The sequence below is a fragment of the Mauremys reevesii genome, linkage group 11 (genome assembly GCF_016161935.1).
Source record: "Mauremys reevesii isolate NIE-2019 linkage group 11, ASM1616193v1, whole genome shotgun sequence".
Taxonomy (NCBI): domain Eukaryota; kingdom Metazoa; phylum Chordata; order Testudines; family Geoemydidae; genus Mauremys; species Mauremys reevesii.
Genome location: NC_052633.1, coordinates 50,290,337 through 50,316,447, shown reverse-complemented (window position 1 = coordinate 50,316,447; position 26,111 = coordinate 50,290,337). Strand labels below are relative to the sequence as shown.

At 42.6% G+C, this 26,111-nt stretch overlaps 1 protein-coding gene across 3 annotated transcripts in view; it reads left to right on the top strand.

The window, feature by feature from the left end:
• Positions 1-5,297: 5,297 nt before the first annotated feature.
• The window catches only part of FMNL2 (formin like 2), a 269,726-nt gene continuing 248,912 nt past the window's right edge, over positions 5,298-26,111 (top strand). For 2 of the 3 annotated variants that reach the window (XM_039494530.1, XM_039494531.1), the window contains exon 1: positions 5,861-5,977. In XM_039494530.1, the coding sequence (XP_039350464.1) occupies positions 5,861-5,977 (117 nt within the window). Of the gene's footprint in view, positions 5,978-26,111 lie in introns of all 3 variants that reach the window. The other variant, XM_039494529.1, reaches the window with a different exon arrangement.

Below are 26,111 nucleotides of genomic sequence, written 5' to 3'. Positions count from 1 at the left end.
GAATCCCAAGCTAGAGGAAGTTACCTATCTCCAAGAGAAGGGCAGGGCTTAGCACACACCCCTCCTCTTGCCAACTCCCACAGTCTAGCTTACATAAGAAACAGCCTAGTATCCTGCCTTTGGTGAATCCCAATCTAAGGTACCTCTCTCCTCATTCATTGCATGGAAAGCCTAACCACCAGGCTCAGGCTTTGTGAATCCCACTGATTTTCTAAACACCTAAAAGTTAGGCATGGCAATGTCACCCCACCTAAATTGCTCTGTGAATCTAGCCCTGAATGACGTACAAAGAAGAGCAACCAAAATAATAAAGGGTTGGAAAATAAAACTTCTGAGGAAAGATTAAAAGGATTTGGTATGTTGAATCTGGAGACAGGATAATTTGTAATGGTCCCATAGACATTACATTGCTTTAACTTGTTGATTGATTTGTTTAAGTAACACCAATTTTACCTTTAGAAAGCATTTAGGGTGGCTAAAAGCATTAATTTGATTTTTTTAAAGACATAAAAGACAACATGATTTAAACAAAATGATTGAAATCACTTCAGACATTATAAACTACATTTCAAAGGCTTTTCCCTATTGCCGCATTGCTATACAGTCCAAACTGTAAAGATAAACATTCAGGGGCCTATTTCCCCATAGACACATACACATAACTTCCATTAGCTTACTGTATATACTTTTGGGGTTAAAATAGGAGGTCATCCAGGATGTATATAAATGTAGAAGGAAAGTAACTGCACACAGAGAGAGCATTTGTCATTGTTTAAAGAACCTAATAGAAAGTTCCCAACAGAACTGTAATAGTCAATTTATGTTGACTGTCACAGAAGCAAACACATTACAATATTGTATATCTTGAATAATTGTGCATAATTGTTACTGTTTCCTGGCATGTATTGTGCTTGTATATCTTGAATAATTGTGCATAATTGCCACTGTTTCCTGGCATGTATTGTGCTTCTTGTGTGCATATATGTTCCTTTTTTAGTGAATAAAAAATGGAAGCTAAAATGGATGCAAATATGGGAAAGTTTCCCCTATATACAATTAGGAAACTTCCTTACGTGTAAAGGGCCAGAAGTGGAGAATATACAGTAACACACTAAAATTGATCTTGTATAGGGATTTGCATTCGTTGTATCCTAGGGATTAGCACAATCCATAAAAATAGAAAGCAGAAAAAGCAAACCCTCCATTTAATCTAGTAAGCAAAGAGAATTTTAGAACACCCAGTTTACTTTTCACTATTTATGTTGCTTGTCTGCTGTGCACACTTCTCTCATCTTGAACAATGAAAACAGACTAGTCAGTTTCACATTTGTTTCTACTCAATTAACTTTCAGGTTCTCATGCATTAACACAATATTGTAATGTTTAGATTGAAGCACTGCAGGAGGTTTAAAATAAAGATAATTATAATGGCAATGGTTTTAATATCACAAGAATATTTCTACTGGTTTTAGGTTTTGGGAAAGCTTATTTTTACAAAACCTAAATTTTGGGACAATGTTGACCAATGTTGTTATTTTATTTATTTATTAAGCACCAACAGAGAGGCACTTAGATACCACAGTGATAAACAAAGTGTAAAGGTAGAAAGAAAGAGAGGTAGACCTTTCATAGGAGCTAAAGGAAGGCAAAGTCCCTGTCACAGTGAGCTTCTATTCTGAATACCATTTGCTATTTATGCAGCACTATAGATGCCCAAGGCATTTTATGGTCAAAAAAACACAAACAAAAAACAAAAAGTTCTTTTCTCTGAAGAGTAACATACTAAGGGGCAGTTCTTCAGCTGATGTCAACTGTCAAAGCTCCAGTGACTTCAGTAAGGCTCTGACAATTTATACAAGCTGATGCTTTGCCCATAAAAGCCCAATTTTGAAGTTCTTTACTCAGGCTGAAGTTAATGAGAGTTTTGCTTAAGTATGGATGACAGGATTGAGCTGCAAACTGACAACATCCCATTTCAAAATAATGATATATTTCTCTAATATATATTTGTCCCAGTCCTGCAGTCATTATTTCCAGTATTTTTCTTGACTGCTGTGTGTTTGTGAGTAGAAAAATATTTTATATCTATGTATTTCCAACATTTTTCTTAACTACTATTATGGTCCCACAGTAGCAAGACCATAGTTAAGGTTGCGTCAGACTTTTCTGTTTCACAGGGTGTGCGCCTCAATGTTTCACTTTTTTTCAGAACTGTTTTTTGTAGGCATGCCATGGGGAATTTGAACCAAATTTCATCCACTAATTAATATGTGTGCGGAATGATCTTTAGTGTGTATTTTGTGTTTGTATATTATTGGCTTATTAGGAAATTTGGGAAAACCAGGACACTGGAAAAGCCTGTTATACACCTTACAATGCATATTTGCTGCCCCCTGCTGCTGCCTGAGCAGTAGCATTGTGACATCATAGCTAGCCACTCAGCACTCCCTCCCTCCTGTTTATTTGCATAGATAGGGAGAGTGATGGTGACGATGTCCCGATTTTATAGGGACAGTCCCGATTTTTGGGTCTTTTTCTTATATAGGCTCCTATTATCCCCCACCCCCATCCCAATTTTTTACATTTGCTGCCTGGTCACCATAGGAGATTCACTAGTTCCCTGGCTGTCATGGCAACAGCTGCCTTTGCAAACTGATTTACCTCAGACAGTCAGGACATTCTTACAAAGGAGGGGCCCAGGAGGAGCTGCACTGAAAGCAGACTGGGTTTGGATCAGCTTTGGCCGTGCTCCTTTAGGTTTGTACTGGGGCAAGTTACATTGTTTCTTTTCAAAGATTAACTTGTTTGTTACTTTCCTCAAAAAGAGTTACACAAAAATGAGACACAAAGTTCTAGCTCCTTTTCATGTATATTGTGTATCTATTTCAGGAGTATCAATGTTTTTTGTCAGGGTACAAAGTTCTTGGTCAAAGTATAGTCAAGGTCCAGACTCCAGAGAAAATAAATAATAATAATAATTAATAATTAATTAATAATAGAATACAAAGCATGTGGCAATCTGGATTTGCCCATAGGCCACCTATTGACTACCCCATATCTATTTCTTACAAATTGGGGGCTACGGCTTTCTGAATATTTACTTTAACAACCCCCCCCACCAGAAATTATCATTCTGAATCTCTACTCAGTTTTCTGTTACACAATTTAAAAAAATAAATGTCATGCAGAAGTTGCAGCAAAACTGAAGTTGCATTTAAAATGTTTTCTTTTAATACAATTTAATGTAATTTCTTTCGATATATTAGTCCAACATGGTTCTGTATGGTGAAATATGGCACTTTTTAATCAATGGAAATAAATTACACTGTGAAGACAACAAATGTGTAAATGCTTTATTATTTAAATAGCACATATATAAAATATTTTCTTTCTATTAAAAAAATTAAGGAAATTCACAAACAAAAATCCCCATTCATTTACCATTAGTTATGGTTGCACTCATCAATAAACTAAACCGTAAAAGAATGAGGAAATACAAAGTTAAGGATTAAAAAGGATTAAAAGGTTGCAAAGTCAACCAGTCTCAAATTAAGAAATGCCAGAATGAACATTGCCTATCCAACCTGAATTTGCCCCCTCTTGTGTGTATGCATTATGATAAGGATTTTAATTATATATTCCTATAATATTTTTAACACAGGACCCTAGATTAATTCAGTGCAAAGCAAGTGGTCAAAGCAAGTAAAACCATGCTCTTTATATCTGAGTTAATCTCTGCAGAGTAATTTTATGTATGGCAGGATATTGACGGATCACAGGTTTATGTTGCACACGTTATTACTTTAACCTTTCCCTTTCACATTCTCCTAGTGCCGCACCACAGATGGGATTGCTGAGCTAGATGCTGAAGCAAACACTTATGTATTGTTGGAGTGAAAAGGTATTTTTCTCAAGTTAACATATGAGGATAAAGAGTACATCACTCAACTTGCATCCCAGAAATATGGATGTAAGGTGTGATCCTGCTCCTGTTATAGTCCTCTTTCCACTGAAAAAATTGTTGCACACATTTCCCCTAGCTTAATAGTTTATTTAACTATTTATTGGGATATTGTTTTTTACTCTGATGATTTGTATGCAAACAAAGATTTTGAATGTATCTCCATCTTTATGGAGACCATCAACACTCAGCATGCTAGTTTTCTTAAAAAATGCAGTGTAAATGGACAATACGTGAGATGCTGAGCTATCTGGCAACACTAAAACTCCAGGTTTGACTTTCTTCATCAAGTTTGTATACACTGTTTCATTATGTGGCTCAGGTAAAGGCATAATTACTTATCTTTGCTGTCTGGTGATATTCAGGGAAGTGTTGCAAATTAATATTTAAAATTAAATACAATAACTATATTAAGAGAATATTAAGGCTGCATAATTACCCATTCAAAAATCAGGAAATGACAAAGTGAAGACTCAATGTGGACCCTTAACTCTGCCCCCCTTCATGTATTATGATATTGTGATACATTAATTAGTTTTCAGATCACCGAGTACTTTTTCAGAGAAAGGTCAAAAGATTTTTTTTTTATATAATGGGAGAAGTATACTTTCTCTCTCTCACCTCATTCAGATATAGCTGAACTCTTATTGGTTATCATTCCCACCAAACTAATGGTAAACCCACCTATGCAGAGACCAACCATGGAAAATAGTGTCCCAAAAGCTGGATGTTCTACAAAGAAAAAAACATCTTGAAAAGGGGATTCATAACAGAAACCATTTAGCAACCTTCAGTATAGCTATCACAGAATGCTTCAAATCTCAGGCACAGGACTGTGATTTGTTCTCTGTATTATAACTCCCTAAAATATGACCCTGGGGTTGGCAGAGGTTGGGGATTTCACTCATGTAGGAAAATTTTGCAATTGTCTAGCTTGGTTTACTTTCACAATATACTGTGATAAAGGTTGAAACAAATCATTTAATAATTAAATGATCTCATAGCCATTATGATTCCTTTCTATGATTTACTCCCTTCTAAAATATTTAAAATCTGGAGGTTGGCTATACTAAACTCGGACTGAATTTTTGTGGCCTGCAAACAATTTTGTGTTTAGGGAACCGTGGGTAGGAAAAACATAGAAATCCTCCTTACGATCTGACAAGTTTCTTTCCACGTGTGAAGTGGTTTAGGGCTAGCTGCTGGTGTGGGTTTGTGTATGGCTCCTTTTGAGTGTGCGTGTTGATTCCTGCGAACCGGGCCAGGGACTACGAATCCCAGCTATCCCCGGGCGGGGGGCGGCTCAGTGGGAGGTGGCTAGCGAAAGGGGGCTTTGTGCTGCTGCTGCAGGGGTGTGCGTTTGTCTGGAATCGGAATCTGCTGCGGCGCGCCTGAGTTTTGTGGTGGCTTGTGTTGTGTGGGGGGCCAGCGTGTATGTGTCAGAGGCAGCAGCAGCAGCCACATCAGGGGGAGCCGGGGCGAAAGAGGGACCGCTAAGCCGGAATCATGTATCCCACCATCAGGATTGCGCGCAGGGAGTGGTGTGGAAATTGTGCAACATGCAGATAAGATCCCAGTTTCCTAACGCCCTCTCCAGAAGAAAGAGAGCGAGCTTGCCCTGGGCAGGAGGGAGAGGAGACAGCCAGCATGAAGGTTGAAGGGGATCATTTCCACGGCCAGTGCTAGAGGGAGACCTAGATCTGTGCAAGTCGCTTCCCCGTGGCTGTTTTGTTTGGGGCGGGGGGGACACCGGATCGGGCTCAGCCAGGGAGGAGGGGAAGGTGTGTGGGGGAAGGGGGGCGGCGAAGGAATAACGGAGAGAGAGGCGGTGCGGTGCACACAGACTGAGCGAGGGACAGAGCCGGAAGAATCGCCCCTCTCCGCGGAAGGGCCATCGCCATGGGCAATGCCGGGAGCATGGATTCTCAGCAGACGGACTTCAGGGCTCACCACATGCCTCTCAAGCTGCCCATGCCCGAGCCAGGTGAACTGGAGGAGAGATTTGCCGTCGTCCTGGTGAGTGCACGTCTTCCCCAGCGCGATCCGCTCCGGAGCCCCCCGGCGGGTGGGGTGGGGTGGGGTGCGGGGCTCTGCCTGAGGCTCCAGCCCCTTCCCCCGGCCGGGACTCGCTGGGGGGGGCGGGGTGTAGGGTCTCCCCACGTCTCCGATGTGTGGGAAGGAGCCAAACTGCCGTAGGAGCCGCTCGCCCATTGTCTGCAGGGAGCGGGGCATCGGCTGGGCTGTTTGCTCCGAGCTGCTGCCGGGGGCTCCGCTTTGTACCGGAGAGGGGCGGCCCATGTGGCTCGGAAGCGGCGGCGGCGGCGATGGGGGGCGAGGCAGGCTCTGGCCAAGTTACTGCGGGAAACGCGGCCGTTCAGTTACCAGCCCCCTGGTGTAAAGGCCGAGCCGGAGCGATCTGCATCTCGTTTGCAAATGGGAAACAATAGCGGGGGGTGGGTTGTTGGGAGGCGGAATCGAGGCGTGGAAGAGTTCGGAACTGGGCGCTCTGGAGCCTGCCTCGGAGAGCCGAAAAGAGGTGGCTGCCTGCGGTGCTTCCACTCAATAAACAAGGCAGCTTCTCTTTCCCACTTCAGACCCGCTCCTGATCCGCGTCTCTTTCCTTTGTAAAGCAGCCGCCTTTTACTTCTGTTCCGCGCACAGTTTTCATAGACATTTCTAAACCTTGGCCATTCAGTCAGTTGCTGAGATGCAGGGGGCGTGGTGTCTCTGGCTGCCTCCGTGAAGGGTTTGGATTAGCTTTAGCCCCAGGACTAGGCAGGCCAGATTCTGATCCCGTTCACACCAGTGAACCATGACTACTGCTGCCCCTGGCTATTATAAAGCTGGTGTATAATAATTAGGAATCTTGCCCTGTGTATGTGATCCGAAAAGTGTTTCAAGAGTGTGCAAAAGGGTGACCAGATTCACGCTATGTAGACTTCAGTGATGTCACTAACGTTTCAGTACAAACCCAGTGTAAACAGATAAAAAGAACCGGATTAAATCACCTACCACGTGTTACCAATTTGCTCTTTGCCGGGAAAGCTATACTAAGGTGTTCACAGTTTAAATATTTTGTGAAATCTTTTATGGGAAATAAAAGGGTAACTGAGAGTGCATTGCCATTTATTTGCGAAGGTTGTGTGTGTTGTGTAGTTTGCCGTACAACCATCAGTTCCGTTTTCCTGTCTCTGAACTGTATAATTTGTTATGGAAATCAGCATTTATAGTAATAGTTTTCTTCTACCTAGGTTCAAGTCCAGCTGAAAGCACTAATGTGGTATTGAGGGAACAGACTACTTTGCATTTGCCTTTACTTGCCTCCCTCTAATTTTGTGAATGTTAATTCTCTGTCCTGCTAGGTGGTGCCCTAGGAAATACAATATGTACGAATTGGCATTACTTCTATAAGGGCACACAGTATGAGAGTATATACTGTATGCCACCTATGTGACTTTCCTTCACAATGTGAAGTTCTTTCTCACTAGAAATACATTCCTATTATGTGGTTTCTATCTGGACTTCATCCAGATATATTGAAGTAAAATGCAAAAATCAAACACTCACCCTTTCCATGGAACACATACATAAGTGTATACATTGCTTGCTATTATTTCCGGTGCTGGTTTTAAATTACTTTTGGCTATTAAACAGAACAGATAAGCCTATCTCTTGTAATATCAGTATGTCTTTATCTGCATAGTATACATGATTCAGTATTTGAAATCAAGTTCCCAGGACAACCTTCAAGGAATGGACATAACTTCTGTTGATGTTATATAGTATGCTCTAGGAAAAGTGCATATTTTGTTTCACATTTAAATATTTTGAGTAGATTATATAGATCAACAAAAATATTGCATTCTTTTTACTTGTGAAAATGATTTCCTTGTATCCAATGAAGTCCCTGGCACACAAAGAGGAAGGGGGGGAATTTATACAAGAAAATATGTATACCATAACTTGAATTCATGTTAAATATTAATTTATAGTTACACTCTAGACTAACCTTCTCCTCTGTGTTGTGAAATACTTCCTGGTGTTGGAGGAACAGTTCTCAGATTCAAACTGATAGGTGTTTAGACTATTTCTGGTTAGACCAAGTCAGATTATCATGTCTAAGAAAAGAATAAGCCTATTCAAGTAGGAACTCCCCCGGATATACCAAATGGCAAGGTGTTATGATTATTAGACATATTAAGGGAGCCTGATTCAGCTCTCACTTTTACCCGTGCAAATCAGGAGTAACTTTATTGACCTCATGGAAGTAACACTGATGTACCATGTGTGAGAGATCAGAATGAAGCCTATTATGCCTAAACCTAGCCAGAAGACTAAATCTGTAGAAGAAAAACTGCTTTTGAATTATAATCAATGGCAGAATTAGTTTGTGAAAGGAGTAGACAGTGTGTGAGAATGCCATGTGTTACATGCTTTTAATGCAACCATATAGGCTTGATCCAGAACTCCTAGGAAAGGAAAAGTCAGTCTTGCCAGTCACTTGAGTAGGAGCAGGGGATATATGTTATTAGCTGGACTGTAGATACACTTGAAGTGTCAGAGGCCCAATCCTGCAGCCTTTACTCCTGGGGGTGGCAGATAGTATGTGCTCTGATTCATGGGGGTGGTCTGGTGATGACAAGCCTGCTCCTCTGAGAAAGGGCTGCAAAGCTGGGCCCAAATTTTAAGAGGCTCATAGGCCACTGCTGGAACAGGAACAAAAAAATTGCCCCAATGACTTGGTATTTTCATATGGTGTCATGATGATCAGTATTCATCACAACTGCTAAGGAACAGTGTGACAACTTTATAAAAGGAAATCCATCATGTAATTAATCTCTTCTCCCTGTCCCTCAGTCCTTCATGGCTTGTTTTCAGAGTGTTTCACTCTGTGATTCACCCATCCAAACACCATAACCTGAGAGTCATGGTGATAGAATGAGTGTGAAAGGAATAGTATCTGTAAAAAAAAAAAAAGGGGGGGGGGTGGAGGGATAATATAAGGATAAGAGATTTATTCTGAGAAATAAGACAAAATGGACACTGTAAGGCCTAAATCCGACCTTCTTTACACGTTATATGAAGGGATCAGTCTAGCATTCCTTGCACCACTACACTCCCACTGTACTCCTAAAAGGGCTGGCTGATCATGTCAATATCATTTTTAATGTAAGTGAAATTAGCAAAGCTGCTTTTGACATTGCACAGAACAGCGTTCATTGCAATCACTGCTATTTGTGTGGATACAACAACATCCTGAACAATTCTTCTCTGTTCTTGTATGCAAGCAGTGATGTCATATGTATAAGAATTCTTCCATTCAGATCCAAAAAGGGGATCTTAAGTTATACTTTTCTGTCCTCAAGCAAAATCTGAGCAGAGAGCCACAGAGATGGAAAAACTTGGAGAACATGTGTGTTCATGATCGAAAGCGTAAGACCACATTTTTCATGTGAGTGCCTTGACATTAACTGTTCTCTTCATTCTCTCTCTTTGAAATGTTTTCTCTCAAATAACCTACCAAACAATAATGTGGTCTGTTCAGCATATGGATGAACAGCGGCATGCATAGAGTTGTGCATATGTGGCAAACAGGTGTACCAGCTGGCATTTGCTAACCTGCTAATAACTATACACTTGAGGAGGGGTCACCCACAGAATAGTTTGTCGTACTGCCTCTTTGGTTAGCCTCATTCTCTGTGGTTTGAGGAGTATAATTTAAAAGAGGTGATGAATAACCTGGGAAATGTTCCAGGCTCTCTCTCTCTCTCTTTACTTTAATTAAAAAAAAAAAAAAGTTAAACACTGCCTGCACTAGGTAGGTTTCTTTGGTGTGTAACAGTGCTGCCAGCACTACTGAAGATGTATTGTGAGTATAGGCTGGACGGGGCCCAGTTCAGATAGAAATTAATATTTTCTCCAGGATCAACTGCATCACACTTTTCTGTTCCTACTACAGTGAAACCTGGAGAGTCTTCCTCGCTCTCTAGTACAGACTTCTCTCTGTATTATTCTATTGAAACAAGGCACCGAGGGCATGACTACACTGCAAAAAAAAAAAACAAAAAAAACCCCCAAATCCTGCAGCAGCTTGTCTCAGAGCCCAGCTCTACAGACTCAGGCTAATGGGGCTTGTGCTACAGTGCTAAATATTGCAGTCCAGCCTGGGCTCTGAGGGTGTGTTTGCATTGCAATTAGAAACTCATGGCTGGCCTGTGCCAGCTTACTTGGGCTTGCAGGGCTCGGGGGCTATTTAACTGCAGTGTAGACATTTGGGCTCAGGCTACAGCTCGAGCCCTGAGACCCTCTCGCCTCACAGGCTCCTAGAGCATGGGCTCTAGCCTGAATATCTACACTAGAATTAAACAGCCCCTTAGCCTGAGTCCTGCTAGAAATACCCTGAGACACCCCCCATCTGGGTTTCAGAGCCCAGGCTTCAGCCCACGTGGGAACATCTACCCTGATATTTTTAGCTCTGTACATGCATCTGATGAGCCCTAGTCTGTAGGCCCAGACCTCTGAGACTCACGGGGAAGCTTTTTTTTTGGGGGGGGGGGGGTGACAGTGTAGATGTACCTAGAGTGAGCTTTTGACACCCTGTTAATCTGCGTGTGCACACACACTCAATATAATCAAATCTGTTTTAGGTTTTTCTGTGTCACCTATGACCATAGTATCTGAGCTCAGACTTTGGTAGTGAAAAATGGTCCCAACTATTCATAAATTCTTCAGCACTGTCACGAGCTTCACTCTCTGCTAGAGATGCCTCCTCTGGGTTGCTGAGGGGATTAGATCTTTCCAGGTGCTGTGCCCTCCTCTCAGTCTCTTCACTCATCCCATCTCAATCTGCTGCCCCTCTTGCTCCAAACACACTTCCTTCTCCTAGGGAAGAACTGCAGACTATTTCCCCTGCAACCTCTTTCAGCTCCTGAGCTTTATACGGGCCCCTTCTGTTCCTGTCCAACTAAGCCTCATTTAATCAATCCCTGCTCCCTGGCTCCTCCCTCCAGGTGCAGGCTGGGGAGTTAATTGGCCCACCTGGCCACCTTAACCCTTTCAAGCCTTGTGTGGGATAGACACCCCATTGCAAACACCTAGAACTTCTAGCAGTTTTGCAAAGCATTGTCTAACAACTTTACGTGCTGCAATTTTTGAGGTTGCCGATGTGAATGGGCTTCCACTGGTTTTACTACTATTGTGCAGTGTGCCTTCTAGCGTAGATCGCTTTCACTAGCTGGGGCCAATAGTTAGCTGCCCTGATGTTACAGAAAGACATTTCATATGATGGGATATATGTAACATGCAAACTGAAGAAAAGAAAGTGGGATATATGGGTTTAGCCTCCTTCTTGAGAGAGAGCAAGTGTTTATTTTCATGTCTGTATCTGCAAGCAGAGTGGTGTTTATTCTACCCTTTTTCAAGTGATGTAGTTGACATTTATATGTATTTTGCCCTTTCAGTGGGATGCCTGAAATAATCATAGAAATGTAGGGCTGGAAGGGACTTGAGAAGTCTTCAAGTCCAGCTGAGGCAGGACCAAGTAAACTTAGACGATCACTGACAGGTGTTTGTCTAAACTGTTCTTAAAACCTCCAATGATGGGGATTCCACAGCCTCCCTTGGAAGTCTATTCCAGAGCTTAACTACCCTTATATTTAGAAAGTTTTTCCTAATAGCTAACCTTGCTGCAGATTAAGCCCATTACTGCTTGTCCTACCTTCAGTGGCTATGGAGAACTTTGGTTTCAATAATGGCTCCTTTGGTTTCAAACTCACTTTTAAGCAAGAAGTACGTATGCCAGGAAAGTGGCAGCACAATGCTATTGCCTACATTATCATCACTGACTTCCTAAGTGGCCAGTGGAAGATGCCAATTAAAGTGACAACCAGATTCCAGCTGATCATGTGCTTGCCATGACAGGCACAGCCTCTCAAGCATGTGGGAACCTCCTGCTTGAGCAGATTCTTCAACAATTTTTTTTCCTTTGATATCATGAGCCAAGTGTCCACAAGTCACAAATCTAAGGAGCCACCACTCATTTATTTTGAATAGGAAGCTGTTGACTCGCATGTTTAAGCAGTATGTGGAGATAGGGTGACCAGATGTCCTGATTCTATAGGGACAGTCCTGATATTTGGGGCTTTTTTATACGGGCTCCTATTACCCCCCACCCCCTGTCCCGATTTTTCATACTTGCTATCTGGTCACCCTATGTAGAGAAACTGTGCTGTATGTGTTTATAGCCACCGTCCTTCCAGTACTATTATCTGATACAGTGAATTCAGGGTTTGGAGACCTGGGGATAAAGGCTGTACTTCCAGATGGAGCTTACAACAGGGTGGTCCTTCTCTAAACCTTTAACAGTGGTGTGTGTTTATAGATGACACATGGTGTGGAGGAGGTGGCCAGGGCAGAGTTGGCAGAGTGTATTGTTGTCTAATGGGCTGTGATTGACATCATTTGACTGTTGGCTCACATATCAGTTGGGATGTTAACATGAAACATCCCCAGGCTCTCTTCATATTACAAATGAGTGTTGTGTGCCTGGTTCCATAGAGCCAGGGAAAACCCTGTTTTGAAGAACTATGAGAAGGAACTGGGAGGGAGGAGAGGGAAGGTGGACCTAAAGCCACTGTCATTAAAGCTTTTCTAGAAACTGCATCCAGTGACACCATCAGTCTGCATAGCAGCTCAGCAATGTTCTAATTCTGAGCATGTGCAGGTGGGTGATTGGGGCTCAAAACTGTTCCCATTGAAGGCAGTGAGAGGTTTGACATTAACTTCTATGAAAGCAGGCTCTCTCCATCAGTATTTCCTTCTTCACACTGAACTTTTGCATGTAATCTGTAGTCCGTGCCTCAGTTTCTCTATCTGTAAACTGTGTAATGAAACACCTTCCTTGCAGGCGTGTTTGTAAAGTGTTTTGAGAGCCTTGGATACAAGCGCTATAAAAGTCCAATGTCCTTATTTATTGTTTATTTAATAGTGCTTAGGATCACTTTCGGTCTCAGTCTCTAAGCTTTTATCAGCTCTTCTACCCTTCACTTTACAAAATATACAGATGTAGGGGTCTGCAGGTCACTAAACTTGGTAAAGACACAAGTAACTTCTGCAAGGTGTTTAATTCTTGTCATTTCACCAAGAGTTGGGGCCAAATAAATTCCTGGCATAGGATGAATTTTGAAGTTGGCCTTTTAAGGCGGGGTGGGCAAACTACGGCCTGTGGTACCGTCCTGCCTGGCCCCTGAGCTCCTGGCCTGGGAGGCTAGCCTGGCCCCTCCTCTGCTGTCCTCCTACCCCCGCAGGCTCAGCTAGCTCACTCGCTCCACCGCCGATGCAATGCTCTGGGCGGTGGGGCAGTGAGCTCCTGGGGCAGCGCAGCTGCAGAGCCGGCCTGACCTGGTGCTTTGTGCCGTGTGGTGGTGGCAGCAGCATGGCCCGGCTCCTGCCGGGCAGTGCAGCTGTAGCACCTCCAGCCACCGGTGTTTCAGGCAGCGTGGTAAGGGGGCAGGGAGCGGGGGGGTCGATAGAGGGCAGGGGAGTTTGGGGTGGTGGTCAGGGGTCAGGGCAGTAGGGGGGGAACAGGGGGCTGAATGGGGGCAGGGATCCCGGGGGGCAATCAGGAAGGATGGGGGGTTGGATGGGATGGCAGGGAGCAGTCGGGGGCAGGGGTTCCAGGGGCAGTCAGGGGACAGGGAGAAGGGGTGGTTGGATGGGGCAGGGGTCACGGGGGGGCATCAGGGAACGGGGGGGGTTGGATGGGGCAGGAGTCCGGGGGGGGGGGTCAGATAGGAGGTGGGGGCTGTCCATGACCCCCTCCCCTAACTGGCCCTCCATACAATTTACAAAACTCGATGCGGCCTTCAGGCCAAAAAGTTTGCCCGCCAGTTTTAGGGCTTCATTCACAAAGAAATTTAGGACTTGAATATTGTGTGGAATTCTGGTCATCCCCAGCTCAAAAAAGATACGTTTGCATTGGAAAAGGTGCCGAGAAGGGTAACAAAAATGATTAGGGGTATGACAGTTTCCATGTGAAGTGAGATTAAAAAGACTGGGACTGTCCAGCTTGGAAAAGAGATGACTAAGGGAGGATATGATAGAGGTCTATAAAATCATGAATGATGTGGAAAAAGTGAATAAGGAAGTGTTATTTGCCCCTTCACATTTCAGAAGAACCAGTGATCACCCAATGGAATTAATAGGTGTCAGGTTTAAAACAAACATAAGGAAGTATTTCAGACAACTCACAGTCAACTTGTTGAACTCATTGCCAGGGGATATTGTGAAGGCCAAAAGTATAACTGGGTTCAAAAAAGAATTAGCTAAATTCATGGAGGATAGGTCCATCAATTGCAATTAGCCAAGATGGTCAGGGATGCAACCCCATGCTCTGGGTGTCCTTAAACCTCCAGCTGCCAAATGCTGGGACTGGACAACAGGGGATTATCACTTGATAATTGTCCTGTTATGTTAATTCTCTGCAAACTCATCTGACACTGGCCACTGTGGAAAGACAGGATATTAGGTTAGATGGACCATTGGTCTGACCCAGTATGGCAGTTCTTACGTTCTTATGATGCTGAGCGGTTTGGACAGGACTCTGCCAGGTCTCAGGTGAGTGCCCTAGCCACTGGGCTATAGGATATTCTGATGTGGGTCTCCCTCAGTCTCTCCTTATTGAAGCTGTTGCACTGTGGTTTAAATAATGAAAGAATTATTGGGCCATAGACGACAAGCAAGTATGAGAATGACTCTGTAGGCTTGAGGTTAGAGAACTAATGTGGGAAAGTCAGGATCCAGTCCCCCTGCTCCAGTCAGGGGTGGCTCTAGAAATTACGCCGCCCCAAGCAGGGCAGCGCGCTCGCCACCCTTCCCCGGTCCCGCGGCCGGGGCAGAAGTGTCTGCGGCGGGTGCGCTGGTTCCGCGGCTCCGGTGGCGGGTGCGCTGGTTCCGCGGCTCCGGTGGAGCATGCCTGCGGGAGCTCCGTCCGAGCCACGGGACCAGCGCACCCGCCGCAGTCAGCTTCAGCAGGAGTGACTGAGGGACACCCCTTTCCTCCCCCCTCCCCAGCAGGGGACTCTATAGCTCAGGGCTAGGGTACTCCCTGAGAGGTGGTAGATCCCCATTCAAATCTCTTCTCCCCCTTTGGCAGAAGGGGACTTCAACCAGGGCTCTTCCACATCCCAGGTGAGTATCCTAACGATTGGTCTAAAAGTTATGAGCCAGAGACGACTCTTGGCTGTTTTGTGTAAGCTCATCTATAGGAGTGAGTTAGATAGAGGAATGCCTATCTTCTCCCATTAGTGAATCGCTCTGGGGCTTAGGTGTCTGCACGCCTGGCATGGGGATGCAGCGCAAATGCTTACAGGCAGAAACATATGTGTCTAAGTAGCTTTTACTGCAAAAATTCAGTGATTTTAGGCACCTACAGGATTGAGGGTGGGGTTGTGAATCCCAGTGAGGCCTGATTCTGGAATTTAGTCATCTAAAGTGGCAGTTAGATGTCAAAGTCTTATTGTGACTCCAGCCCTTACTAGTATGATTGTGATACAGGGACTGAGTCTGATTGCACTCATATATAGCCAGTGTAACTCTGCTGAAGTTATTAGAGATCTGCTAGGTTGAAACCAGTATCAGTTCAGCCCCATAGTATAATAGAATTATAAAAATTACACATGGAAAACCATTAGCTTTTGTTGGTCAGACCCCTGCCAATGCTAATGTGAGACAGTTTCTTCCAGACTATTTTTAAATGATTCAAGCAATGACACTTCCATCTCTTTCTTTGAGGAAATTGTCTAATAGATCTCACCATTAGAAAATTTCTTTCTGATAATCAGTGTAAATTAATATGTTGAAATAAAACTGCATAACACATCTGTCAAAGTGGCTTGTATATCATTCGACAGTGTGTGTGTAAGTTTTCCTCTATATATGTCACTTAAAAAGACATTAATGCATTTTTTGAGTATCTGAAATAAAGGAATACTCCAAAGAATATTTGGCTAACTAGCATGTTTGAGATTCACAGCCCTTAAATGAATTGCAGTGTCTGAAAACCTGAAAGATTTTTAAAATATGCAGGCTGATGTGTATGCATGTATTTTTCTCTTGGTAGTGTATTTCCATATCAAATAATCGCCTTAATTTATTGGGCTTTACTGATGAAGGTATGAACCCATTCTGTCACACTGCATGTGTCACTTACTCTTGCCTTTAGTAAGCTCAGAATAGCCTGAAAGAAAGTAATAGGCTTGTTCTAAAAGACCTAGATGGAAAGGATTATGGTATGGTGCCCACATTAGCAGGGCTGAATCCATACATCACAAGTCATTCCCCTGCAAATATCCATTTTGACAGTATTCTAGAATAAAACAACAAGCTTGGGTGTTAGTGGTTACACATGGGAATTTCTAATGGGTGAAGAAAACTAAGAGGCTGATCCTGCAAACCCATAGTCGCATTATGATGATGCTAATTATGATGATGTATTTCTGTTTACAGTAATCCAAGTTGTGCTGGGCTAGGATGACTTATACCTCCATGTCTGGGCTGGGGAAGGAGAAACTACATTAAGGCCTGGTCTACACTGGGGGAGGGGTGGGGGTCGATGTAAGATACGCAACTTCAGCTATGAGAATAGCGTAGCTGAAGTCAACATATCTTATTTCGACTTACCTCCCATCCTCACTGCACGGGATCGACGGCTGCGGCTCCCCTGTCGACTCTGCTTCCACCTCTCGCCCTGGTGGAGTTCTGGAGTCGACAGGGAGCGTGTTTGGGGATCAATTTGTCACGTCTAGATGAGATGCAATAAATCGATCACTGATAGATCGATCGCTACCTGCCGATCCTGTGGACGTACCCCAAGAGATAAGGAATTATACTTTTGATGAAGGGGAGTAGAAAGGGCAGCTGTAGTAGTCCTGTGGTCCCACTTGGGGGCTTAAGTTAGAAGCATAGAGAGGGTTGGAAAAATCATCAGGAGCATGCCTCTCTCAAAATATTATCTCTGAATAATAAAGTAGATAAAAATAATGAGGTGGTGTTTAACTTGAGCAATCATTATACATGCAGCTGGTGTTGTTACTGGTGTATTTGATTTGTTAATGTTTAACAGCCAAATGGAGAACTGTGCAGGACCTCTTTTTATGACATTCATTCCATTAGAGAGGGTGAGAGAGAGAGGCGGGGTGTGTGTGTGTGAGAGAGAGAGACTGACTCCTTAGTGCCATGCACTGGGGACTTGAACTAGTTCCCACTGAAGTCAAGAGAAGTTTTGCCATTAACTTCAAAGTGAACAAGATTGGACAGCATATCAAAATTCTGAATATTACTGAGCTAGCACCTCTTGAAAGATGTCAGAATTGAGCTTCCTCAGTGTGGAATTGGGCTACCCTATCCTTGTAGGTGGTAATGGGCATTTTTAATTACTGCAGGTAATTACTGGAGAGGTAAAAGTGGTGAGGATCTATTATTTCATTGAATGTTTGCTCCCATTATTGCTTATGTGAATTATTGGCTTTAATCCTATGAGGTGCTGCATTCCTCCTGCAAGGTGCTGAGAACCCACAACTCCACTGCCTTCAGGCTCAGCACCTTGCAGAATTGGGCCCTGCATGTGTGAATTTCTCTGTCTTTACCCTTTACATTTCCCCATGTGAAAGGATACTGATATGAGTAAGGTTTTGCAGGACTGGGTCCCAAAGTGTTAAAAGATGGTCTGTTCCAAAACGTTATACAATCTGTAGCACTTGGGAAAGAATTTGGAAGGCTCTTACCAAATGAAGTTAAAAATAGTATTAATTAAAGCAGTGGCCAATTAATTTTGTTAATTAGCAAATGCACTCATATTACTTTTTATGCCCTGGAAAAATGTACTTAAATGCATGGGCTGGAAGACGCATTTTGTTCAGAGAATAGAAAAAAGTAAGCGATCAAACAACTTCCCTCCCTCGATTTGAACTCTGCTTTCTATTTGCTTCTCCTTAGGTTCTGGTACAATTTTGCTCTGTTCTGTGATGGATGTAGATTATCTGAGAAGCTGTGCAGTGAGCTCAAATCATTTTTAAATAAAGTATCTGGCTACGGTTACACACACTAATTGTTACCCTGTGTTTTGACTTATGTGAAAAGTTGTTAAAAATGCTATTTGGCTGTTGTGCAGTGGGGTTTTTGGGTTTTTTTTTGGTCAGTGTTTGGACTCCATATGTTCCCCACAGTCACACTGGCGGCATCATTTGCATTGTTTCAAACCAACAGTGGAGCTGGTTTGAACCAAGTCCTAACCATTCTTAGTAAGGAAAACTGTTCCACACGTCTTCCTCCCTCATCTCTAATCTAATCCTGGGGGCTGAAACTGCACCTACTGAAACCAGTATTAGTTTTGCCCTTGAGTTCAAAGGGAGCTGTTTCAGGCCCATAATTTCAATATTTCAGTTTTACTCGAAAGGAATGTGTGTTCCAACAGGAATTGTCAGCTTCTTTCTTATCCTTTATGCTCTTAAAAATATCTCAGGGAAATCTGTGCTCTGAACAACACCCATGTTGTCTTCAATTGGGGTGTTAGGGACATAACTGAAAGACAAATTTGACAAACTGTCTTTAGTGCCAATCCTAGCTGATTTAAAAAAAAAAACAACTCGCTAGGTTGAGATTTCGCTTTTCAGAATTTTGGCACATTTCCAACATTGTCAGTGACTGCAATTAATTATAATTCAACAACAGAAACATGAGAGTGAATCTGATATCCTTTTCTTATTATTGTTACTAGGAATTCCTACTATTGACTTTAACAATAAAATATGTTTGCTCATCCAACCCTACTCCTAATCTGCCTGCATTGTTTAATGATTGCTTCACAGCTTTAGCCTCCTGAGCATGAAGGACAAGCAGGGCTGCACTGAGAATTTAGAAACAGACCAATATTATGGTAGCTTTTTGTTACAATGACTATTCTTAATTCTTTATGCTGGATGAGAAGGTTGCATCCTCAAACTGGCTTTTAACACAGACTTGGGACATGTGGCAGGGAAATAAATCTCTCCATTTAGGCTGCAGAGACAGCACAAGGTGCTGTTAGCAGTTAGTAAGACCACTCAGAAGTATTTACAGGATGCTGGTGTCAATAGTGCCTGGTGGCACTGAGTGTTAATTGTCCAGGGAAGTCTGTAGTAGATGAGAGTAAATGAACTCATCCCTAAGCAGCTAAACAGGGAGCTTCAGAGATTAAAGAGACATTGTAAATTTGAGTTTAAAACAATCAGTGTTTAAAAAATCAAGTTTCCAATAGAACACCTTTTAAATAACATGGGCTGGAATTTTTAAGTAATTCCTTTAAAAAAAGCAGCTCCTCTGCTTATATTTATAAGGCTCCGTTTCCAGCAGAGGAATGTGGGTGAGCCTGAAAGTAACATCAACCATGCTCAGTCTTAACCCTTTTTTCCCTTCCCCTTCCACTCTGTGCACATCTGCCTGCTACCTCTTCAGTTTCAAATCCGCTTTGCACAGTGGTTACTGCCGAACACCCTCTTGAAGAGCTTGGCATGCTCATAAGTCCTGATATCATCATGCTCTTTCTTGCATGAGCCAGAAACTGAAACTAACTCTCAGCAAAATAGAGAAATTGACAAATGACAACATCCTGATCCAGCAAAGCACTTAAGTGTATACTTAACTCTAAAAAGAACAGGAGTACTTGTGGCACCTTAAGAGACTAACAAATTTATTTGAGCATAAGCTTTCATGGGCTACAGCCCACTTCATCGGATGCATAGACTGGAACATATAGTAAGGAGCTAAATATACACATACAGAGAACATGAAAAGGTGGGAGTTGCCCTACCAATCAGTTGCAGCCCCCACCTTTTCATGTTCTCTGTATGTGTATATATATCTTCTTACTATATGTTCCATTCTATGCATCTGATGAAGTGGGCTGTAGCTCACAAAAGCTTATGCTCAAGTAAATTTGTTAGTCTCTAAGGTGCCACAAATACTCCTGTTCTTTTTGCGGATACAGACTAACACGGCTGCTACTCTGGAACTTAACTCTAAGCATCTGAATAATTACATTGAAGTCAAGTTAAGAACATTCTTAGAGGCTTTGCTGAATCAGGACCAAAGTGATGTCAAATGCAAAGGAAACACATTGCAAAAAAAAGAGAATCTTTTTTCTCCCCATACTCTTTCAGATATAGTACCCCTGAAGGGTTATATGCAACAATAGAAGGTAAGTGTACATACACAACATGATAGATAATGGGTTTAAGACAATAGTCTGAAATGTTTTCAGATGGGAAAAATATATTTTCATTTTTTTATTGATATATGGAAAAATAAAGCTTAAAATTAGCTGAGTAGCTGCACACTGTCTTTTATAACAGGGAAACTTTTAAAACACACATCCTGTCATCTGATTTTAGAGCTATCACGACAGGACTTCTGCCATAAAAACTGTATGGCCTTATTTTAGAGAGTAACTTGAATTATTGCTAGCTTTCTCCTTTGTTAGTTTGCATGGTGGTGGATCATTTCGGAATTTAGTATGGGAAATAAATGACATTTATTTATTTTGATTTTTAATTATATATGTATGTGTGTGTATTTGTCTATCTGTCTTAAGTTCTAAGCATCTAATGAGCTACAGAATATAGTAGGAAATAAAATTAATTGATGAATGTAATACATTGAAAACTACACAAAATTTGATATCTGAGGGCCTGATCCTTATACTTAGGTAAAACTTCAGTGCCTAGCCCAAGGATGGCCCAATCCTGATTGATGCTTTTGGACACTACTGCAAAACAAATGATAAAAAATAATAATCCCTCTGGGTCAAATCCTGTTTACCTTAATCAGACAAGTAATACCAATGATTTCAATGGGACAATACAGTAAAATGGGCAAGATTTGGCTTGTTGACCCAGTGTGAGTTATGTCTCAGCAGGGACTACAGGACTGAGCTTTTAATACACACAGCAATGTAATTGAAAAATGCTGCATTCTTAAAAAGAGAAAATAAATTTCTTCCAGGACTCTTAGCCCTCAGATCTGTAGATGGTAGAAACTACATGATGTGCTAATCTGTTCTGACAGAATATCATTTTAATTGCGCTAGTTATTTTGCCCTTGATCATTTAATCAGTTGATTGTAAAGTGCTTTTTTTATAACAAGCCAGGATGCAGAATATTATGTACATAAATATGTATATTTGAATATGTATGCATTTAATTGTCCCCAAACGTTACCCAACTCAGCTACTTGTAAAACAGTGCCTCTGCCTTTCTAAAATGTTTTGCAGCATAAAGGATTTCTCATAACAAAATAATCTGACTACAGACTATTTAATCTAAAATTGGTACAGAAGTTGGATATTGTTTTAGAATTTTCCTTCAGCTCGCTAATAAAATAAGTGTTTGTCTTCTGTAAATGTGTGTACTTCAATGTATGTTTCAGGGAAATTTTCATAAAGCACCATAACAGCCATGTTGTTTTAAACATGAATGGTCTTTAGAGCAGCAGTTCCCACCATGTGGCCTTCATGGTTCTAAACTGTGGCCCTTGAGAGCAACTGTGTTAAGATGAAAACGTGTATTTGATTATGAAATGGAAACGTGCCACTGATTTTTAATTTAAGTGTTTGAGTCACTATGGGGATGCAGTAGGGGGCATCTCCTCACCAACTGCCCTCCATTACTTGCCTTTCACCCCCAGAAACTGCACTGCTGGGATTATTCAGAGCATCTGCTGTCCTGGAGCTGCTCAGCTGTTTCCCTGCTTACCGCCTGCTGCATTTCATTGGAGGGAGGACAGAGAAGCTCTGGTTGCTCTCTAGTCTACTTCTTTTCAGGCTGTGGGAGCTCTGGGAGAGCAGGATAAGAGCTCAACTAGCTCTGCCATCCACCCACCCACCCACCCATCTCCATACACTAGCTCTGCCTGAGCTTGATGAGCACCGAGCAAAGATTGTTCACCTCTTCCACTCAGCAGCCCAGGGCAGCATCTCAGGAGGGAGGAAAAATGGACAACATGGGTACTACTCTCACTTGTGCCAGTTGGCCAGGGTTCCCTACAGTGTACCCTAGCCACTGTCAATACGCTTCAGACCATCATACTTAATCCCCTCAGACACAGGCATGTGTGTATTTAGAGGAACACTGCCCGCCTCATACTTACATTTCTATTAGAACAATGTCTACTCTCTGTTGTTACAAGTAACCACAGCAGAGCACTCTAGACTCTGCATATGGGAGGGGTTACTGCTCCCTTTATACAGCCTGAGTAGGGCAAAGGGAGTAGAGCAGTACTGACTATGGTCCCTTGGCCTTTCTGAAATACGTTTTTCCCTCAGACTGAAAAGTTGGGACATTGCTGCTTTAACCCCTGTGGCAAGGAAGGCTTCTACCGTCACTCTAAAGTCTCCCTTGGTTGGGAGCAAGGTCCAGTATGGCTTCTCTTGCCCTTTCCCAGTACTTTCTGGCTGTTCCAGCTGCTCCCCAGCATCGACGTGTTGGGAGAGCAGGGAGGTTCCTCGTTTCACTCGTGGGGCTCCCTGGGCCTTAAATGGGAGCAGGATCAACCTCTTAGTTTTCCAGCTGCGTGTCTGGCAGCTGGAATCAGGGATAATTTAAAATATAAGAAATAGGACTTATTTTAAAAAAATGTTATTTTTTGGCCATAAGTCACTTTACTATAAAGGGACTTGGGAGAGAATAGAGATCTTACATCTGTTATTTGTCTGTCTATGAAATGACTGTTTATTTCAAGCCAAAAGCAAAGAATAGAGAGAGTTGTACAAATTGGCAAACTTTCTAAAGTTTGTCAGAAGCCAGTAATTAAAATGAAGAAACAAATTGTTTAGTCCAGAAATTTTAGTTGTTCATCTATCTAATATTCTGGCATGTCTATGTTCTGACTTCATTTTTTCCTCCTTTCAATCCAGTATGGTGAGTAAATGAATAACACTTATACCTCTGTTGGTTTGGAACCAAAACTTGAGGGAAGAAGTAGGTGGCACAGTTATTGAATGGTTCTGTAAAACAATGGAGACGAAGTTTGGCTTAAGTTCTTGAGCAGTTCTCTGACAACCATTTCCAATAATTTAGTGTGTTTGGGAATGCTTCAAAGAGTTTTCCAGTCAGCTCTGGGAACTTTTGCAAATACAGAAGAGCAAATAAATTAACTATTACAAATATTTAACTTAAAGAGTGGCTGAAGTGAAACTTTGATGTTGCATACATATATCTCTAGACACACAGACACACACACACATTCTCTCAGCATCATGTTTGCTTCTCTTCTCACACAAAATAAGCCCAGTGCTGCAAATCCTACCCAGTTAAAGAGAATCAGTTTCCCATCTCTCTTCTTATGCAAGCAGCCTAACAAAGAGACAAAATGAAGTTACAGAATCCAGAATCTTATTGGTAAGCCAATGATAATGATATATGAAACAATATGACCAAAATAATCTTTCTGAGTCAGATTGGACCTACAAAAGACCTTGACCAGCATGTTTAAACCTTCGAGCATTGTGGGGATGCATGGCATGTAACCCTATGAGTACCCTTTGTTGGAATATCTGCACAGCAGCTAGGAGTGAGTCTCCCAGCCCAGATAGACAGACTCATGCTAGCGGGGCTGGCGCTAGCATGCTAAAAATAGCGGAGTGCACATTGGAGCTCTGGCTGTCAAGCCCACCCAGCTTGCTGTGCTTGAGTGAGCTGTCGTCTGTGCCACAACGTCCACACTATGTTTAGCTTGCTAGCTTGATTTGGTGTACCCAGGCTGTGAGGCTTTGAGTTGCAGTGTTGACATATCCATACATGTTCATACGTTACACTTTTTAAAGACCGTGGGCATCATTGCATTTGTGTTATACCAATAAAAACTAGCAGGATCTTATTAAGAGGGATAAGGCAAAGATGCCACATTTATTGTAAATACCATAACAAAACAAAAAACAATGTTTTTTTACTTGTTTCTATTACTACTTATTCCTTACACACACACACACACACACACATTCATTTACACAATTATTTATTCAGGTTCTGTATAGATGTTATAGTTACCAGCCTAGATGTTGCTCATGCCAAGTTACTGGCCAGGTATCTTGGTCATGAGGATGGAGCCGAGTCTGTGTCAGATGCATCTGATGCTCCTGGAGGCTGGCAGCAGAACCATAGACTCAAAGTTCTCAGTTTTTAGAGTCCAGTTTTATAGGAATTTATTCCTATGTCAGTTCATGAGAGTTGCTTCATTTTGCTGTTGCTAAATCAATCAGCAGGTGGCTGGCTCCATGTTATTAGATGTTTTGTTTTTCCTTCCTTTGAGGTGTGGTGGGTGGATTCCAGTTTGCCCTCCGGGGGTCATCTGGTTGATCCCACTTGACACCTTCTTCAGCCGACACTGAATTCTTCAGGCTGGTGACTTTCTAACCATTTATTCACATACATTCTTTATCTTAATTACATCTATTTTACTGTCTCTTTACTTTTTGGGGTGTTACCAATTTATGTGAGACTCCCTGTCTTTTAACAAGCAAAGATAAAGTGAGATGAAAACTTACAGAGGGTGGGGGTCTCTATCTATACACTATAACAGCTACTGTTTTGGCTTACTTAGAGTTAATTAATGTTTAGCAAGTTTTATACCAAGTATCTCTTTGAGCAGGCTTTACACAGACACAGCTGGTGGCTTGCAGGTTAGAGGCTAAATGTTGGGAATCACAAATTTACTTCTAACATAAACCTTAAGTTATAAAGTATCAATTAACAATAAATCAATAAATAATTTTTTATATAAACCATGTTTAATATAAACCTTCTTTAATATCCCTACATAATCCCCCTTTTGACACTACGATATACAAGTTTGGCAATCAAATGGAAGAAGAGAAGTCAAGGGAACCATGCCCTTGTGATGATCTTAGCTTTGTGCTAATTAATAAAAATGACTGTATTTATTGGCACATGTACTAGTCTATATAATTAGATGCGAGACTGACAAACTTTACCTCTAAGGCTGCATCTACACTTGGAGCTGGAGGTGTGATTTCCAGCTCACATACACACACTCGTGCTAGCTCTCATCTGAATCAGCACACTAAAGGTATGTCTAGGCTGCACACTGCACCCAGGCTCTGATTCAGGTTTGAGCCCAAGCCCTTCTTCCAGCCACACACAAATCAGTCTGACTTGGGTTAGTGAGCACACAGGACCCAAGTCCTTGGACCCTACTAGGTGGGTGGGCCAGAGCCCAAATCCTCCTGTGGCTCAGGTCCGAGCTGACTTGTGGCCTCTTGCTCTCTACCAGTAGTGCCCAACTTCTCCTGTCTTGCTCCCATTTACCAATAACGGAATCTATCTGTGCGCGCGCGCCCCCCCCCATTACTGCACAGTTGGCTCAGCAGAGGAGCTATGGGCAGAACAGGGGATGGGGGAGGAGCTGGGCTAGCAGCAGAGCTGGCCTGGGGATGGAGGGGGGATGAGGGCAGAGCTGGACTGAGAGTGGAGCAGGAGGTGGAGGGGAGCTGGGACTGGAGCTGTTGAGGTTGGAGGGACGCTGCAGCTGAGTGTGCTCCCTCCCTGCCCCCACTGTGCCCTCCCCCCCAAATATTCTTCTGTGCTCCCCTAGGTAGGTGTGCCCCACAGTTTGGGAACCACTGCTCTCTACACTAGACGACAGGTAGCTCTGTTGATTGCACATTACCTAGAAAAAAGAAGTTTCAAAACTATGTATACACAGACCACAATCTGGGTGGGCCTTGTGTGTACTTGAGCATGGATTCCAGCCATGAGCAGAGTATTAAGCATTTTTTTTTAAATGTAAGCGAAACCATGCAAGTGTTACTTGGGCGGGTTCTGCTGAGCTCAGCAACACAGGGAGACTTCACCAGCAAGTATGTTGCACAGAACGGGTTGGTTTCATAGAAAAGAACAAGAAAACTGGCACACAGTCTCCTCGTGCTGACACTGCACCCATATCCTCCGATATGGCTGTCATACACACTCCAGTCAATGTGTCAAAGGGCACACTCTGGATCTTCACGGGATCAGATGAGGAACACTGATTTCCACCCACATTATTGAGGCAGAAGTGGATTAAACGAAGTTTCTCTCTAGCAGTGGAGTCCCGATAAAAAAC